General features: G+C 42.1%; 1 protein-coding gene across 1 annotated transcript; it reads left to right on the top strand.

The window, feature by feature from the left end:
* Positions 1 to 9,190: 9,190 nt before the first annotated feature.
* CCT4 (chaperonin containing TCP1 subunit 4) lies at positions 9,191 to 16,940 on the top strand. Its single transcript, XM_026844468.1, has 14 exons — positions 9,191 to 9,404; positions 9,984 to 10,036; positions 10,270 to 10,359; positions 10,966 to 11,074; positions 12,109 to 12,251; positions 13,283 to 13,404; positions 13,493 to 13,625; positions 13,990 to 14,129; positions 14,430 to 14,526; positions 14,854 to 14,964; positions 15,231 to 15,361; positions 15,476 to 15,710; positions 16,313 to 16,426; positions 16,731 to 16,940. The coding sequence occupies exons 1-14, from the start codon at positions 9,287 to 9,289 to the stop codon at positions 16,743 to 16,745; spliced, it is 1,611 nt and encodes a 536-aa protein (XP_026700269.1). The 5' UTR covers positions 9,191 to 9,286; the 3' UTR covers positions 16,746 to 16,940.
* Positions 16,941 to 19,274: the final 2,334 nt, after the last annotated feature.

Raw genomic sequence — 19,274 nt, 5'->3', positions numbered from 1 at the left:
TAGTAACAACCAACTTTACTCAGTTCTCTTTTTTCCTCTCTATTTGAATTACTGCTTCTCTTACTTTGCCGTTTCCTGATATTTGTGCTAAGCTACAACCACTCATACACACACATACACACACACTCCAACATAATTTTCAAGTTAAGAAAGATAATGGCTTTATTTTGCTGTACTTCAAAAATTCCAGCTTGGATAAAAAAAAGTCTCCCTCACAGAACCCATGTCTTCTAAATAGCTCCAGCAGCCCAAGAACAGGTAAAACGGCAATTGTTCAAAAGTGCAACTTTCACCTAAGTCACAATATTTTCAAAGTATTCAGGTATGAAACTCTTCTTTGAAAGCACTGCTTATTGTTAGTTCTTAGAACCAATGTATACTTCTAGAAAAACCGAATCACCACATTATCCATTCCAGATTTTTTTATTGTAGCTGCACCTATCAATTTTGAAAGTAAGTAGTATTTTAATCAATAGGGTAAAGTTATCTTGTAGCTCATTTGCTAGTTTCTACATAATCCCAGTAGAACTGCAGAAAAAATAACATCATCCCCATTCCCCAACCTCAAACCCAGAGCTGTCATTCATGTAAACACAAGTAATAACCAGTTTGGATATTTCTTGCATTTTCATTACTGTGGATGGATACAAGCAGCGGAGTCAGCTCTCAGTGCTGCTTGGGACTGGGACAGAGAGGAGAGCAACCAGGGAGCTAAACGGAAACATTCCCACCCACGCATAAAGCCATGTTAAAAAATTGTCCAACTCTGCTCTGCTTGGTTGTTCCTCCCCCTCTTCCTGTTTGCAACCAACAGCAAATCCTGTTAGTACCTCCAGCTCCAAAGACATAAACCTTTGGCAGCCTGGCTGAGATACCGAAACATCTCTGAAACTATTTTAAAAGCTAACAAAAGCCAACCCATTTAAAAAAAAAAAAAAAGTCAAAACCCAAACAATCTACTTATTGTTTCACATTTGTCCCATTTGTCTGTGAGAGGAAGATCACTTGAGGAAGTGCAGAGAGTTTTCTTCAGAGCTTGTGTAACTTTTTTCTGGCTTTTCTTCCCAAGAATAAATTGTTATCTGCATTCCTAAGAACCTTCTCCATTCACATGTCAATATTTTTCTTTCAACAGAACCAAGTTCAAGCAATGGAAGACCTAAATAGCCAAGTGTGCATGTGGGCACATCCCCTGGGTGTCGTGGCAGAAGTACATGCTGCTCCATCTCTAACTCAGCATTTGAAAAGCAGTCCCTGAGTCTCATGGAGACTCCCAGCAGCAGGATTCTGGGAAAAGGAGCTGATCCTTGAGAAGGCCTCCGTACAGAGAAAAAAAGCAGCTTTCTAAGGGCCAGAACCCATGTGGGCAAAGGTCTTGCTGGCTGTGAGGGAACAGAGAGGGACCACCTTGTCTTCAATGCCACAAATGCCATTTAGAGAGCAGCAGGTGCTTCAGCCTGATCTGCCTTGGTGACACAAGGGAGCCTGCTTCTGAGAAGTTGTTCCTGGCCACAGGTGAGAGGCATTTAAAGGGTGGGCTGGGAGATGATGGAGCCCAGAGCAGGGAGCTCACATCATACCCCTGGCTTTTTCAGCCTCTTCGTGGCAGGATGCAAAGATCAAAGCGCCATGCTTGCTTGGCAAGCGCTGCACTGGCACAGACATACTCCTCCGCAGTGATCTCCAGAAAAACACACTTGTGTGGTGTCAGAAATGAGGATGCCTCTGAGGGCTCAGGATCTTGCTTGTCAAAAGCATCTGATTCACACTTTACCTGTGAAAGAGAGAGATACTTATCACAGGTGCGAACACACTTTGAGTTTGCAGAAGCAGATATTCATAGAAGAACATGTTTTAACTCTTTCTGCTTTCTCCAAAGCACACAGTTTGTTCTCAAGCAGGGAAATGTATAACAAGAGTAATTCCAACCTCTTTAAAAAGTAATCAAGCAGGCCAACAATGTTCTTTTGAAATATATTCAGGAAACAATCCTTTACAGTCAGGCTGGTGTTCTGCTGTCATCTAGAGGGAGAGGGTGGAATCATCTCCCCAGGTACCCTCACACATGGAAATACTAATTTTTTCACTAAAGAACTTCAGCCTGCACCCTACAGACCACGGCTTGCTAACATACATTAAGTACCCTGTGTGCGTCTGTGTATCCTTACCTATCAACACTGGAAGGGAAAGAAAGCAGAAGTGCTAAGAATTAACAGTAGCAACAGTCCCATAAATTCAGCAGCTGTCTCTCTTTGTAGCCTTATGATCAGGAATCTCTCTGCCAGCTTGACACTTGATAAGGAAAAATGTAAAATTTTTCATAAGAGCAAGGAGGGGATTACTGTCTGGGAAAACCAAAACCAGTAAATCAATCTACAAGGGCAATAAGGCTTTTTAAAACACCATCAATTTTGGAAACAGAGATCAGATCGCATCATTGCACTTGCAGAAAAAAAAAAAAGGCAAGAATTTGTTGGTTTTTTGATTCAGCACAGATAAAGATCAGTAACAAGTACATTTATGTTACATAAGCTCTTGAATTTCATTTTGCATGTATTATTACTGTGGAATATTACAATAATTGGATGGGGACCTTCTAAGCGACTCTTTATCTGCTTCAAAAAATACTGATGATTCAGCTGATGCATTTTGTAAATCCAGGGCACAGTAGCAACCTGTAGAGCCCCAGACAGACAGACTGTGCATGGAGCTGTTCCTTGGTACCTACACAGTACAACCAGAGTCTCTGCTTCATTTGGTAGGCGAGCACATCAGTGCTCTGGGCCCACTGATACATAGAACTGACCTGCCTGTAGGCAAAATATAAGTTTTTTGCATGCCCCAGTTATAGCACCTCTGAAGAGTCAGGGACTGCCAAGAAAGCATTAAATAAATTGTCTCCATTTTCATGGTGAAAGTTGACCAACCTGTAACTTCAAGCTGACATCTCCCATGCCACAACATGTTTTGAAGAGTACTTTGACAAAGTAGCTATCTTTAAAGTACAGTCTTCAAAAAGAAAGGTCTGAATCCATAGGAATCCCTTATGGAAAATCTTCACAGGCTTAGCAGTGTTTACCCTAGTGTTTTAGCAGAACAAAGTCACTATAAATAGAGTATTTTTCTTCTCTCCTCACACTTCAGTGCTGCATGATGTTACTACAAGTACATGCAAGGATACTTGTACAGAACTCGGTCTATTTCCTGACATAATACCACAGTATTTGTCCTTATTTTTGCTAGAGGAGGGTTAGGGCTGCTGGGTAAGCAGCCTTTTCAGTTGTTTACTATAGATTGCAGATGATCTATTTTTTTAAAGGAACATTAGGGAGAAAAAAAAATCAGAAAACACCAGCGAGAAATGGAGGGATTGTGAGAAAAGGAACAGAAAGTCTTCACAATACATAGTCCATAGGATACACCCAGAGCAGGATAGGCCCAAAGAAAATAAAAAGAAATCAAGGAAGAGAATGCCAAGAAAAATCCGCAAACCCTAGGATCCCTCATTCACTGTCTCCTCCAGACGGTGGAAGCAGTGACGCAGCTATCCCTGCCACCAGGGTGGGCACAGGACCTGCAGCTCCACAGGGCTCTAGCTAGGGTACAAGCCAGGGAACAGTGTTCACACAGCCCAAGCAATAACCTCTGGGATGAAACTCCAGAGAGGAGAGAAAACAGTCACACACTCAGCACTAGGTAGAGACATTCTTCTTTGAAAAACAAAAATCTACTTGCTGTGCAGAATATTTTGTGCTGGGAAGGCATTAGTATTATATTTATTAAATGGTTAGAAGCTCCTCACTGTTATCTGAGCATGATTAAGTAATGGTACTTAACAACTTACCTAAGGCCATTAGGTGAAATGATGTCACTCTCTCTTTGGCAGTCATTCCTTATGTTGTCATCACTACTGCCTTGAGAATATTTGGCAAGTTATCTCCAGGAAAAAAGAAAAAGTGACCCTACATGAGATTAATGTTCCTATCCAACCTGACCTAAGTGCAGCATGTAGTAAAGACACACACCCTAGGCATTTCCCCCTTGTGAAAAGGACAAAGATGCAAATATTCCCAGCAGCCCTATTTTGCCCTAATCACATGATTAGGTGTCACTGACAGTATTTATGCTGTAAGGGTTGTTCATGTTGTTCATATTGCAGTAGAACCAGCAAGGTCCACTTGATAGTAGGACTCCATTCAACAAGTTGCTGCACAAACAGCTAGTAAAAAAGTTGATCATCCAACTGCACCAGACTAGAAATTGTTGGGGAAGAAAAATCAAGAGACAGAGAAGTGATGTGATATGCCTAGAATCACAAGCACCTGGTACAACAGTGTTTTGCCAGTTATTATGCCTAGCATAAAGGACACAGCCAGCATAAAGATGAATCAATAACTAAATTGTATTTGATACAAAAGGGTCAGTACATGGGTGAGCACTGGGGGTGCAAACAAGTCAGATTATACATAATTGACATCAATCCCACTGACCCCAACAATGACACCACATGACCAACAATGGGTGGAATAAATGGTGAAATGCAGTCTCCCATAGAAGGGACGGGAGACAACCATGACAACAAACCAAACACATAAGACCAAGGAAGCCACACACTGAATCTCTACACAGCCCACATTTACAAAAGCCAGACCTGACTGGAGCCCAGTCCCAGGGAGGCAGGAGGTCCTTCCCCAACAGGAAACTGCAAAGTGCATCCACCTCACAGACAGACACTGCCCCCTCCTGCACGTGGTCCCAGCTTTTACCCCTAAGTGGGACACTGGACCTTTGCTTACTTAATGCAGGACACCTGGGGCTCCTTTATCTAATGGCTCTCCCTGCAAGGCCAGCCGCACCCTGGAGGGAAGCTTAAAGGGAAACTCACCACCCCTTTGTGAAGGGCTGTGGGAATCACCCATATGTCAACCTTAATTAGGGGCTTGGGGTTGAAACCCCAGCATTTGAAACAGTGACTGTCAAAAAAGTTTCCTGTTGATAGCAGTTCATTGCCTCTGCCTTACCAAAGTAAAATAAAACTTTGAAAGCCACAGAAACATTGTGCCACTGACAAGCATCCCAGAAGGACTGAGCTCTGTCCTCACGGTGCCTTTAACTAAAAATCTGCCCTCTGTGCAGCTGCCTATTTACACAAAGCCAAAAAATGCAGTTTCTACCCCATTTAGTCAAAATTGGCTATAAATCTAAGTCCTCTTTGAAGGACAGAGTACTAAGCATACAAATCTCTTTTTTTTTTTGTCTTAAGAAACTAGGCTAAAAAAAAAATTACAACCCCAGGATGATGTGTTTTCTGTATGATTTGTTATCATCTCACTGCTCCTTGGAAATGCTGGAAAAGGTCAGAACAACCAGAAATTATGATAAGAGGATAAGAAAAACAATATAATGTGCAGGCAACTCCGAGTCTAAACTTATCTCTAAAACAAGTCTGGAAAGCTTCTAGGAGTGCTGGCTCTAAACATGACTTAACAACAGATTTGTTCCTTTGGGTCTGCTGTCTGAAACCTCAACCTTCACCCTGACATGAGGTTGAACTTCAACACCAAGTCTGATTCACGTTAAGCCATCTCAGATAACGCTCCCACAAGCAACACCAAACTATGAATACCTTAAGAAATGCCTCTCCACAACCCTCTGTCTGGATCAACATTAACAAATGACATGCAGGTCAATGGGATGCTGCAGGAGGAAGCCCAACCATAAAGCTGCCCCTAAATATGCACTAGTAAAAAGGAAAAAATAATTGCTATTTCACATAGAATGAAGCAAAAAACTGAGAGTAGACAAAACCCTAAACAAAACTCAACAGCTTGATAGCCCTACGTATCGGCTCCTCTAAATTACAGATTGCAGACACAGAACAAGTTATAAACCAGGATGCACGCACCAGGTCAGTCTCCACGCAGTGACACCTTAAAACCTGCAATGACCTGAGACCAACCCAAAAACTTAAAACCTGCAGTGACCTGAGATCAACCCAAACCCTACCCAAGGAGTTTCTGTGGAGACAGAATGAAGCAGCAGCAGATGACAACCTTTAAATCAGCCAGACGACTCTTTTCGACATCCAGTGCAAACCTGATGGCCTAGACTAATGCTCACAAAACCCTTAATCCTAATTCTGCCCTGAAGCCCAGCTCTAGAGAAGCAACCCTGCCAGACCAAAATTATTAGTAAGAAGGTAGCTGCTAACCACAGCAGCCCTAAATTTAGCTCAGCATCTTACTACATTGCAAGGAAAAATCCAGGCTCTCCACCCAGCAATGGAACAAACTCCAACCCCAAATGATTCATAACACAAGAGGGGCTGTTTTTTGGCAGACACAGAGCTACGTGTAACAAGGTGGCTGTGGCAGCATCAGTTCTAACATTCATTTCATTCAAAATCCTGAAAAAATCTTTCTGCTAACCCTAGTGCAGCATTGAGCAGCACGTGCTTGCTGATGGTAATAGCACACAATCCATCTGCATTCTCCCACCAGAAAACCAGGTCCTTTGTGCCAAGAAAACCCAAAGCCCAGTTCAGCACCAGAGAAGCAACATCTCCCACTGCCCAAATTTACACAGTTCCCTTAGATGTAGCTATACCCCTTATTATATACATCCAGGAGAAACCAGGATCTTCCTGTGATACCACAATCAACTAAGGGATCCCTAACCTGAGGCGACCAGGAGGTGGCCAGCTAGAACAACCTAAACATACCTCAATAGCTCTTCCAAAAGTTTGTCTCTCTGCTGATTCTAGCTTTAACATTGCACAAGGGTTAAACGTCCAGGATTTAGTACTGTTGCCATCACTGCTTGATGTACTTTAAGATTAGGGTCAGAGACCCCAGCGATCTTGGTCATTTAGGATGTGTTTCTGATTATTTTGAAGGTGATATAAATCCAGGTCAAGATCTTACTAGTAGAACTTTCCCCTGTCTGCTTTCTCTGCCTGCTAAAAATTGAAAATAAAGAGGCAAAGACCATTCACTTCCAAAACTTTCTTTCTATAAAGTCTCCAGCAGACAAAGAAGTTATCTATGTTTCAATAGAGCATAAATCAAGCAAAAAAATTTCAATAGCAACTGTTAAAAATGGTTGAGAGGTTTTTGTTTTGTTTTACAACACAACTGTCCAAATGCTTGATTTTTGTGTGTCACCATACATATCTCACTTCTGTATACTTCAATGGTTTAAGGAGAACTTACTGTAGAGAAGATCATAACAATGAGAAAGAGTCTCTCAAGAAATGTAAGAGCATTTAAGGAGATGAAAGGAAATTAATATTTTGGTGTATACTGTAATAACTTAGCCTAATCCTCTGGTTGTGACCTAGACAAGATTTCCTACTGCCTCAACATAAACTATTCCCTAGTGCACAATATGAGCAGTCTTGAACATTTACTGTGAATATTCATTTACGTATTTATGAGAAATACAATTAACAGATATTTTGCCTATTGACCAACACCAGTCAGTTACACACAGAAAAGCAAAGAAAGTGGTGAGTGGTGGCCACATGAGATATATTTCTACAAAAGTCTTGGCAGGCTGAGAAGGCGCAGGACAGCGGCGATACTCTCTTCAGAGCTATAAAAATCTAAGTGGCACAAGTTTAAACGTTGCTGTGCCAGCAAACATGCTTCAGAGAAGCAGGTTCATCAGATCCAGGCATATCCAAAAACACTGCACTGAAATCATAGGGGGTAATAGCTCCAAAAAAGATACTGCATCTGAAAATAAAGATTGCTCCAGCTTGCTGGCGCTAGAAAATTGCTCACCATGAGGGTGTTTCACTTGGAGTGAGCTGATAGAGATGCAGATACATGGAAATGGAGAACAAACTCAAGAACTTGCATCCTTTGCCCGTTTCTTACAACTTAGTGTCTTGTATCAGCAGCACTTAGTGCAGGGACACATTTCTTGTTTAACTGTCTCTACACGGGAGCACTTTACTGGCACTGCCATATTATAAATCTTGACTTTTCACATCTAATCAGAGATATGTCATAAATGTTATATGGTTTAGCTGTTTACTTGGGCATTTTTCTTCCAGTCAGAGCTCTTCTGAGCTGCTGGGTCTTATTCTGTATCTTTGAGCACAGTACAGAAGTAATTCACTTTGTGGATTCAAGTATGTGCTTTGCATTTAAACCATATTATGTCTCTATTCTGTTCAAGGTGAATAGTTTACATGGTTATTCAGAAATCCCAAAAAAGACAAACATACGGAAGCTTCTTGTATCAATTCCGTATTTGAGGCAAGATCATCCTAAGAGGTATGAGCTATCTGTCAACTTTAACATTATTTTTATTGATAATAAAGCCTACCTTTTTACAATGGCAATAAAAGCTGAAATGAATCCCTCAGACACATGAGAAGAGCAGGGTGTTAGAAGAAAATACAGAGTTTCTGTTCTTTTCCTGTAATTCAAGTCTGTCTAATGTCACTTTCCATAAAACCGTGGCTTAACATTTTTTTTTGGTAACAGGTTCTTCAAAATTTGAGGAAACAGGTGCTCAAAACCTACTTTAAAAACAGCTGGGATGGCATTTCAGTTCTTGGCAGGAAAAAAAAAGCTGCCAGGTGTCACGCCAGGACCAATCCATGCCAAAGACTGGGAGTGCCTAGCCCTGGGTCAGACCAGAAAGGATATGTTACAGTACACCCACAAGTGTACTTGCAACACCCTCATCCACCGCTAGTGCTTTATGCGGCACTAAAGTTAATTGCTTTGTAACAGCCGCCTGCCAGAGAAAAACAACAAATAAACTTCCCCCAGGCTGCCCCGCGACAGGTAAAGCCAACCGAGGGAGTCCGTAGTCAGCAGGCGAGGCCAGTTTTCCCTGCTCGTAACCCCCGCTCCCCTCAGAGCCCGCCGCTTCACGGGCACACGCCGCCGCTGAGGGGCAGGCGGAGGGGGGGTATCTGCCGGTGCGGAGGGGCCGCGGAGGGGCCGCCGGCGGACACACACCCCCAGCCCGCCCCGTCCCCTTCGGGTTCGGCCCGCGCGCCGCGTCCCAGGTTGGCGCCAGCGGCGCCGAGGCCCCCGCGCGGCCGGCTCTGGAAGCGGCAGCGGGTGCCTTTAGGTGTCCGCGCCGTTCGCCAGCAGGGAGGCGGGTGCCTTCTCGGTTAGCAGGGCGCAGGCGCGCGGAGGGCAGCTTCCCCCTGCCTGGCGTCACGGTTAGCGCCGGCGGGAAGGACCCGGGCGCGTCCTGGAAGGTTCCAGGCGGGGCGGCCGGTACCGCGGGGTTCATCCGTTTCCATCGGCGGCGAGAGACCATGCCGGAGAACGTAGGGGCTAAGGCCCACGGCGGCGCGGGCAGCCGGGCCAAGGGCACCTACCAGGACCGGGACAAGCCCTCCCAGATCCGTTTCAGCAACATCTCCGCCGGCAAAGGTGAGGCGAGGCGCGGCCCCTTTGTGCTGAGGGGAGGCGGCCACTGGCCTCCCCCCCGCTTCCCGGCGGCCGCTTGGGGCTGGGCCGGGCCCACCGGCAGCGAGAGGGAGGAGGCCGTGCGGAGCCGTTCGGTGCTGAGGCTTAACATCCCTGCCCCCCCAGGTGTGGGCACTGCCCCTGCGATACCAGCTGGGGTTTGTATCAGCGGGAGGCGGCCTTGGGATTTTTAACGGCAGGAAGCTCCCAGGAGTGGGCCCGGTGCCTGTTGGGGGACGCTATATTTGGCATTTGACACAAGCCTTGCTCTGATTACTCGGCATACAATATTTCAGTGTTACTAAATTTTAAAATGGCTGTAATCAAGTGATCGGATGTTAATTGTTTTAAAGAAAAGAGTTACGGAAATATTGTAACGTTTTAGATCATTCTACTATTAAGGATGATTTAGTGCCGGCAAAATAAGTGGGATCTGCTTAATATTGGGAGACGCTTTCTTTTCAGAAAAAATGCTTAGAATGATGGAGTGCTTGTAGCTCTTTAGATCACCTTGCAAAGATGTTTGTTTTTTTCTTTTCCTAGCTGTTGCTGATGCAATTAGAACAAGCCTTGGACCAAAGGGAATGGATAAAATGGTAAACCTTAATTTTTTAAAACGTTAAGCTTACTGGAGATACTGTAAAGCCAACGTGTTTTATATAGGATGCCATCTTTGCATTGAAGTTATTTTTCAGTTTTCATTTATTTAAGGGAAAGTGTTAAACAAATGCACATGTCAGTTTGTGAAATAACGTCGTCAGGAAAAATATTTTGCATTGAGCATCAAATTAACTAGTTACCATTCTCTGTTTCTCCTTTTCCTTCTCAGATTCAAGATGCTAAAGGAGATGTGACAATTACTAATGATGGTGCTACTATTCTGAAACAAATGCAAGTTCTGCACCCTGCAGCTAAAATGGTAAGCATTTTGACTGTAAGATGTGCTGAAGAGTTCAGAGTCCTTCCTTCTTATTAGGTATTCCTTATACATAATTCCTCTGGATGTGTTTTAAGACATAAAAGAATCTAGGCCAAACCTTCATCTCTTCTTAAGAAAGAAAACTCAGAGATGTCCTAAACCCCTAGGTCAGAAGAGAATGAAAGAAGAGAAGGAGTTAGGTTTTGGTCAGGTGGTCTGAGGACACAGTACCCTGTTGGGTTTTTTTTGAGGTGTTAAATGTAGACCTCTTTAGATTTGAGTGTGGTTGGAGAAGGCAGTGAGTTTCCTGTGACCCTTTTGCAGGAAAGGAAGACCTTTTAAATAAGCATGATAAGTTTTAAGCTTTGGGAGAAAAGCTTCCATAAGTGATTGGTTTTACCATAGTTGTATTTCAGCCAAATAGGTGTACAAGTATGGGAATTAAGTTGCAAAAGCTACAGACTTCAAATTAGAAAAGATGTGATTTGTCCCCGTACTAAGGTTAATTTCAGTAGTGCTGCGGTCTTGAATATTTTTTTGTGTAGTCGCTAGTGTTTGCAGTTAAGTGGCATCATATATAAACTTCTGTCATAATTTGTTGTTTAGTTGGTAGAGCTATCAAAAGCACAAGATATTGAAGCTGGTGATGGCACTACGTCTGTTGTTGTCATTGCTGGAGCTCTTTTGGATGCCTGCTCTAGACTCCTTCAGAAAGGTAAATATATTTAGTATAAAAACATGACTGGATATAGTTCAGTCCCCTCTCTGCTTGTGTGCATATAATCAAGCTTAAAGTAGCTGTTTACAGTTGAGACATGAAAGGTGACTCGAGTCTTTGTATTCAGGTTCCACTTTTGATTAAAAAAAATCTGTCTAGTTTTTTATTTTTAATTGAATGCATAACTCTTGATACAGAAAATAGTGCTTAGATGGTGTGATAATTGTTCACTTGTAAAAACTCATCTTGATTACACTTGTACTTATTTTGTGGACAGAGAGGTCGCATATGAAAGTATAAATGAAATTTGGGACCAGTGATTCTACAGGGTTGGTTGTTTTTTTTTTTTACACTCAGCAAATTAATCACCTCCCATCACTTATAATATAGGGACCTTGAGAAAGTCTGGTCAGGAAAGGACGCAAATTATGGAAAGCAACAGTTAGTGTAGGTTCTGTTCTGTTAGTTCAGGATGTTCCTGTGCAGTTTATTCCCTCTCCTGGTGCTAGTGGACCAGCATCTTCTGCCATAAGAGGTGGTTAGAAGATGCCTATCTAACATTTGCCTGTAAGCTGCCTGCTTTGAAAAGATGAAGGATGCGTCTATCACACACTGCAGAGAAGTCAAGGAACTTCATACATAACTTTAGGAAAAGGAGTCTTTGAAAATCTGAAATAAAGTCACTGTCAGGCTCCTTGTAGGTATTACCTGAACAGTGGCAGCTTTAAGAATGCCTAGAGTTAGAAAACTTAGAGGAAAGTATGCTTCTGGGATGTCAGACATTGCAAGGAAAGGTGTTGTACTTGTCTGTGAGGACAAGTTATTAGGCACAATGCAGCTTTTTTCCTCAGCTTTAACAGTGGAAAGTACTAAGGGAGGTCATATGCTCAAATAGAACACATTTTGCTAAAATATCTTCAGTTTATTCTGACAGGAGAGTCTTTCTAATCTTGAAAAGAGAGGGTGAGGAAAAAACCCAAAAAACCCTTGGTTTGAAAGCGTGACTACCAACCTTTATATACTCTCCACAGGAATTCATCCCACCATCATTTCAGAGTCATTCCAGAAAGCTTTGGATAAAGGTATTGAAGTATTGACCAACATGGCACAGCCGGTTGAACTGAGTGACAGAGAAACCTTGCTGAATAGTGCAACTACTTCACTGAATTCAAAGGTAGGACTGATACTTGAACTTGGTAACTCCAGGCTGGCTGAGCCTTCAGCTTTTCCCAGTTGGTATATACAAAGAATACATGGCATATGTTACCAAACTTGATGTTGCAGAAAGCCATGATTGATTCAGACTAAACTGAAGCACTCAAAACTGAATTTCAGTCTGAAATACTTGGTGTGACTGTAAGTGTAAAATAAACAAGCTTCAACTGAAAACAACAACAGAGAAGTCAGGTGGGATACTGAGATCTTTTGCCAAGTTTTTGTGTAAGCAGTTCTTATTTATGTAGGAACTCCTGAAATAGCATTGAAATCTGGACAAGTATGTTAGTTTTCTGCAGGAGAGCTGAGCACGCACACGACCAATGTGACCAAGCAATGCCCGTTTATTACAACTAAGAAAACCCTTTTATAATGTTCTCCCGCACACGTGAGTAACATGCAGTACAAGTCCTCAAGATTGGACAGTTAACTTAGCGCACGCTTTAAACCTTCTTATGATTGGATAAAAAGTGCCACATCAGCCTTGCCAGGCTTCTTGCCTTGGGTAACTTCCTCTTTCATCCCAACCCCTTCAGGGGGCTGTTTGTGTCGTCGAGTTTCTCCCCTCTCATTCAGGGTCACACCCTTATCCCATTCTTGCTCGGCTGAGGCTCTTATCAGTCTTGTTCTCACGCAGGATTGCTCACATGTCCGTTCTCGCACAGAAAGTCCTCTTGAATCCCAACAGTTTCCCTTCCCGCAGAATAACCTGGGAAGCTCTCAAAAGACTTTATAGAGTCTAAGAGAAATTAAAATTTCTCCCTTAAGCATAAGTTTTCTGACCAACGTAGCTGCTCTTTGCTTAGATGGAGTAGCCATTAAGAAGATACCGTGTTAAGACATTGGGCCAATGGACAGGGAGGGGAAAAGGAGCTTTGCATCAAAACTCAGAAGTCAGACAATAAAATACAATGACAATATTATTTTGAAATTAGTGTTATCAGTGTTAAGTCTCTGACCTTTTTTTTTCTTTCCTGTTAAATCCCTTAGGTTGTGTGTCAGTATTCTAGTTTACTTTCTCCAATGAGTGTGGATGCAGTGATGAAGGTGATTGACCCAACTACAGCTAATAGCGTGGACCTCAGAGACATTAAAATTGTTAAGAAGTTGGGGTAAGAAACAATTTGTAACTAGCCAAGTTTTGTTTCTGTGAAATCAGCTTCCCAAAGTTCTAGAGTCACAGATCGATTTTGTTTGCAGAGGCACAATTGATGATTGTGAACTGGTTGAAGGACTAGTCCTGACTCAGAAAGTGGCAAATACCGGTGTAACCAGAGTGGAGAAAGCCAAAATTGGCCTCATTCAGTTCTGCTTGTCTGCTCCAAAGACGGATGTAAGTTAAGCTATTACTAGAGTGAAACCTTGTGTTGTGTGTAGTACTCGGGAGATGCAAATAGCAATGCGTTTTTTCAAGATGTTAAAATGTCAGCTCTGTTCCCCAGCTGTAACAAAGGGCTGCTGGGTAGTGCTTAGCTAGTTGTAACTCTTAAAAAAACTTACAGATGTTACAAGAAAGAAAATAGCTTAAAAGCCCAGTATTTCTCATAATTTAAACAATCTCTAATAAGACATACTTTACTGTCATGCTTACTTGCTTTGAATCAAAAGAATGTGGAATATGGTGACAACTTGCTTTTAAAGTCAGCAGTTGTTCATAATACTTGCTTTTCTCTTTTTTTCTTTGTTTTTAAAAACAGATGGACAACCAAATAGTTGTTTCTGATTATGCTCAAATGGACAGAGTGCTGCGTGAAGAGCGAGCCTATATTCTAAATTTAGTTAAGCAAATTAAGAAGGCTGGCTGCAATGTGCTGCTGATCCAGAAGTCTATTCTGCGGTATGTTATTACCAATACACTGGCTTACAGCATGTGTTTGGGGGAACAATTGGAATTGTTTGGAACACAGGGAAAATTGAAACCAAATACTAACGGTCAGGCTTGGCAGAGTGTCAGACTGACTGTAACAGTGACTGTACCTTTAGAAAGCACTAGTGTTGTCTCTGTTTTGAGTTTAATGACATCCCTGCTTTGTAGTCTGAAGAATTTCAGCACTGCTAGTAAGAAGCATGCAACTGGCTAGTAGGACCTGGTTACTAAAATAGCACTGTGGGCTGACTACTTCCCTCTTGTTTTTAGGGATGCTCTTAGTGACCTAGCCCTCCATTTTCTGAACAAAATGAAGATCATGGTGGTTAAAGACATTGAAAGAGATGACATTGAGTTTATATGTAAGGTAAAGTGAGTTACATTAATGGGTGTTAAAATAGCAGCAGTGTTTAAAGTCTACCCCAAAACTAAGTACTCGGCCAGTGCCAGTTTATTTTATGACACTTTCACAAGTTTCATGTTCTGACTATAATGTAAGAGCAGGCATTTCCTTAAAGAACATTTCTGTTGTGTTGAGCATACATATTTCTAGAAAGATTTGGGACAGATGTAAAAGCCATAGCCGTAACTCCATTTTTACTGTAATACACAGAAGAACGTTACGCAGTATACTTGCTGACTTTGCAGATCAGGTTCTGGATGATTCTGTTTTTTTCTCCTATTATTTTTCCAGACAATTGGAACTAAGCCTGTTGCTCATATTGACCAGTTTACTCCTGACATGCTGGGGTCTGCTGAGCTTGCAGAGGAGGTCAACTTGAACGGTTCTGGGAAACTAATAAAGGTCAGTGAGTGACAAAATGTTAATACCTGCTTAACATCTGCTAATTATTCTAATAACTGCTAACTTTGGTGGTTTTTACTACTGAAGTTTCTACAGGTAAGTACCTACTTCTAATCTGTTTAGCAGCCACTGAATTGGGAAGTGGTTTTTGCTGAGCCAGACATCAGTACTGTTAGAGAACTTGCATATACCAACTGAAGTCTCTTTTTTTTAATGTCCAGAACCTTTTTATTTTTTCCGTCTTAGCATTTGGTTTTATGTTTCAGATTACGGGCTGCACCAACCCTGGAAAAACGGTAACCATTGTGGTACGTGGATCCAACAAACTTGTTCTGGAAGAAGCTGAGCGTTCTATTCACGATGCCCTGTGTGTCATCAGATGCTTAGTTAAGAAAAGGTAACATCTTAGTTTGGTTAGATGTATGAATAATGCAGAAATAAATGATTTATGGACTTAATTAAAATGAGGCTTGATTTTTTTTTTTTTTTTTTTTTTTTTTTTTGTCCTCAGAGCTTTAATTGCAGGAGGCGGAGCACCGGAAATAGAGTTGGCCTTGCGCTTGAATGAGTATGCTCGTACTTTGAGGGGGATGGACTCATACTGTGTCCGTGCGTACGGAGATGCGCTGGAAGTCATACCCTCTACGCTGGCCGAGAACGCAGGTCTCAATCCTATCTCCACGGTGACAGAGCTGAGAAACAGACATGCTCAAGGAGAAAAAACAGCCGGCATTAATGTCAGAAAGGTAACAAGGAATTGGATGTGCATAGCCTAAAAAAAAAATAGTGAGGTATTAGAAGGAAAATGCTTAGCTTTAGGGCTACACTCAAGAGAGGGCAAGTTTGTGTCTCCTGACAGCGTTCTCCCTAAAATTAGTGTTGAGGTAGCTATATGTAGCTTGTTCTGAGGCTTTAACAGCTGAATATTGATAATAGCAGATACTTAAATGCCATACTCACCAGACCCAAAAAACTTCCTGTATCTCCTTAAAAACATTGTTACTTCAGCTACAAAAATAGATCCATTTAGAATGATTCATCAGTATTATGAGCACCTTCCACTGCAGATACGATATCACAGCGGGCTAGCTTCTTTTAAATTCTCACTGTGTTTAAGGAGGCATTACTATGTTTATCTTTTTGTCTTGGCTAATTTTGACTGGATGTGGCAAGTGCTTGGTGGGAGAAGAAGACACATACCATAATATTCCTGTTGAGGATGGCAGAGTGCAAGCCCTTTGATAGTTGAATTTAGAGTTGGCCGTCCTTCTCAGGATCATACTAAAAGAAAACTTGTTAGATTTAACTTGTCTGACTCGCACAAAGTAAAAGCAACTTTTTCTTGTAGGGTGGCATTTCCAACATCTTGGAGGAGTTGGTTGTCCAGCCACTGCTCGTGTCTTTGAGTGCATTGACTCTTGCAACAGAAACTGTGCGCAGTATTCTGAAGATTGATGATGTGGTGAGTAGTGTTTGCATCGTGTTTTGATTAATCTCTTTTTCACAAGCACTGGGATAATTACTGTTGTCTAATTTGTTGTGCTTCAAAATAAAATTACTGTGTAGCACTCTCAGTTCACATGCTACTTAGACTATTTGGCCTTCTAGAAGTTAACAGTTGGAACAAAATTAAATGCATTATAAATACCTTAAAGCAATTAATTCAGACAGTGACTAAAAACTCAAGATCTTTAAGCAGAGGAGAAAGGAACTGTTACATTTCCTGTGGCCTCCTTATGCCTGATTCTGTGAACTCTTCTTTGCAGGTGAACACCCGGTAAGCTGAACAGAGCAAGGGGGGACTGTGCCCTAGAGCTCCTTCCCTCTAGTCTGGAACATGGTCTCTTCACCAAAAGCGCCTGTGTGAATTGTCTTGAAGTCCACAAAGGCTTATGTACTTTTGTCAGTTTTAATTTAAAAAAAATCTCTGTTTTCAAACAGGAAATGCTGTTTATCAGTAAACATGCAGTAGTCTACCTGAGTCTTTGCTTTATAATTTTGCTAAAAATAAGGTAACAATTGTTGTATTTTTCTGTGCTGCATGCTCCTACATCACTCTGAAGAGTTTAATAGCAAATCATTCTTGTAATAGGTTCTAAAACCCCCCCTGATGCTAGTATAGAGCTGCTTTTCTAAAAGTTTTCCATAATGGAGTGGTATTGTTTCCCGAAACTAGGACTGGAGTATCTTTTTGTAGCGATAGCACTGCATTACTTGTTCTGTTTTGTCTCTTGAAGTCAGCAGTGGTTCCTGATGCCAGCACATGAGCTCGATATTATTTACAAAGGGCAGTTTTCTGTAGTTCATCCAAACTAAACCTACTTCTGAGAAGGCAAGGGTAATACTACTATAACTAGGCTTATCGATATTAATAAGGGATTTATTTAAAATCAGTTTTGGATAACAGGTGCATTTCAAACTGTTCAGGTTGCCTCCATCACAGTGGAGTTCCAGTTCCATTGAGGAAAACTGCAGCAATGAATGTTAATCCCTGTTAATAGCTGAAGACATACCCCGTGCTTGTATCACTGTACCTCCGTGCATTAGCTGTGATACGGGGAAACAAACTCTGCAACTCCCAAAGAGTTACAAAGCAGGTGTGCTTGTGACAGTGCTGGGGGATCGCTCCTCCAAAACACACACAACAACCAACAGCACATTTTACCAGAAGTATATACACATACAGGTACACATATTCGTAGCGTTATACGATACAAACATACATATGTATAAGTAAGGTGGAGTTAGTTCAAAAGGCTTGTGTCAGCAGTTCTAAAAAAGTCATCCTTGCACCTGCGTGTTGCCTCCTGGTGGTTGCTTTAGGGGTCACTTTCCTCACATTGAACTGCTTGCCCATTCTTCAGAGCATGCAGAATCTCCTAAATAGCTTCTTAAACCACAGGAGCGATCCCAAACAGTTTACTACCTTTATCTTACCTAAAGGCATTAGCACACTAGCTTTTACTTTCCATCTATGGCTATCTGTATTCTGCAAGGACTTAACTTGTTAAAACACTTTTGTTTCACGTGTTTCTAAACAGTTTTTTTGTTATGGCAAATACCAGTCTGTGACAAGCTTAATCCTTGAGGAGCAAAGTAGCCCGTGATGAGTTTCAAAAGAACAACCAAGGCAAACAGGGTTATTAAGCAATATTCAGAAATCATTATAAGTTGCTATAAGTAAGTTGCAAAGCAGGTGGTCAGTTCTCCGTAGCAGCTAGAGCCACAGAGAAAAGCCTGGCTGTCCCAGGATTCATTTAGTTTAATTAGTTCTTAATGTTACATTTCAGAGTTTAGAATAAATATTTTTCAACTTCTTGGCCTGGAAGTTTGAATTAACCCTTACATCTTTATTTTTGCTCTACTGAGATGACCAGATCCCTCTTTAAAGGGGAAATTCCTTGGATAGGAGAAATCTTAAAAGAGTATATTTTTTCTCTATGCCTGATCAGAGCTGTAGCTTTTGAGTGAACTTCCACCACTTTGTTGACCAGCTGTTGGCTTTCCTAGGATTTAGCAATTGAAGTAGAACAGCCAGAATAGTTCAAATACTAAAAAGTAAAGTGGACAATCAATTTAAGCATTAATGCTCTGCATGAATTATTTTTTGGCTGTTTGATGCCTTACCCCACAGGATGACATCCAGTAACAGTCACTTAAGTTATTAACTTCGATTAAAGCTTTCCTTCCTCATCATCACAAACTTCCAGTTCTTGGCAAGACTTAGAACTAGTATTGTGTGTGATGTAATCATTTCATCTGTTTCTCTGTAAAAATGTTTGTGCTTCACTACAAGAAGCAGGTCCAGCAGTCACTAATGCCTTCTGCCAGAAGCAGAACATTCCTGCGGATGCCAGTTTGCCCTTATTCTCCTTTACTCGGTAATTTTTTGTAGTACAAACTTTGAGACAGGAGACTTAAGTAATTTAAGGGGTAAAAAAAGGGAGCTTGTGAAGGAGAAAACTCAAAGTCCTGCTGAAAGTGATCACCTAAACATGGGTACGGGCAGCACTCTGCAGAGTGGAGGGGCAAGCACCGCAGCTGCAGACGATGGAGCCAAGCTCCAGACCTCCCTCTAAGCCAAAACGTCTTGATAATTTTTTTTTTATTTTCCTCTTTTCGTCTTGTTTTTTGTCTTTACGGTAACACTGCTGCCCCTCTTCCGCCCCAAGGCCTCGGCTGCCGGTGGCGGGCGGGAGCCGCCTCCCAGCCCAGCGCCCGCCTTTTCCGCTTCAGGGGCCGCCTCCCGCCGCCACCTTCTCCCGGCCGCGGCCGGGGAGGTGTGACATGGCCGGCTGCCTCCGCGACCC

Source organism: Athene cunicularia (assembly GCF_003259725.1).
Source record: "Athene cunicularia isolate RWA chromosome 3 unlocalized genomic scaffold, athCun1 chr3_part1, whole genome shotgun sequence".
In the NCBI taxonomy this organism is placed as follows: Eukaryota; Metazoa; Chordata; class Aves; order Strigiformes; family Strigidae; genus Athene; species Athene cunicularia.
The sequence above is the reverse complement of the archived record's forward strand: the minus strand, read 5'-3'. Positions and strand labels throughout refer to the sequence as shown.

Bases quoted from the DNA above. Each gene is read 5' to 3' on its own strand.
- CCT4 (XM_026844468.1), top strand. From the start codon at position 9,287: ATGCCGGAGAACGTAGGGGCTAAGGCCCACGGCGGCGCGGGCAGCCGG. The intron at 10,037-10,269 runs GTAAACCTTAAT...TTTCCTTCTCAG, and splicing joins CAAAGGGAATGGATAAAATG to ATTCAAGATGCTAAAGGAGA. The intron at 13,626-13,989 runs GTAAGTTAAGCT...TTTTAAAAACAG, and splicing joins TGTCTGCTCCAAAGACGGAT to ATGGACAACCAAATAGTTGT.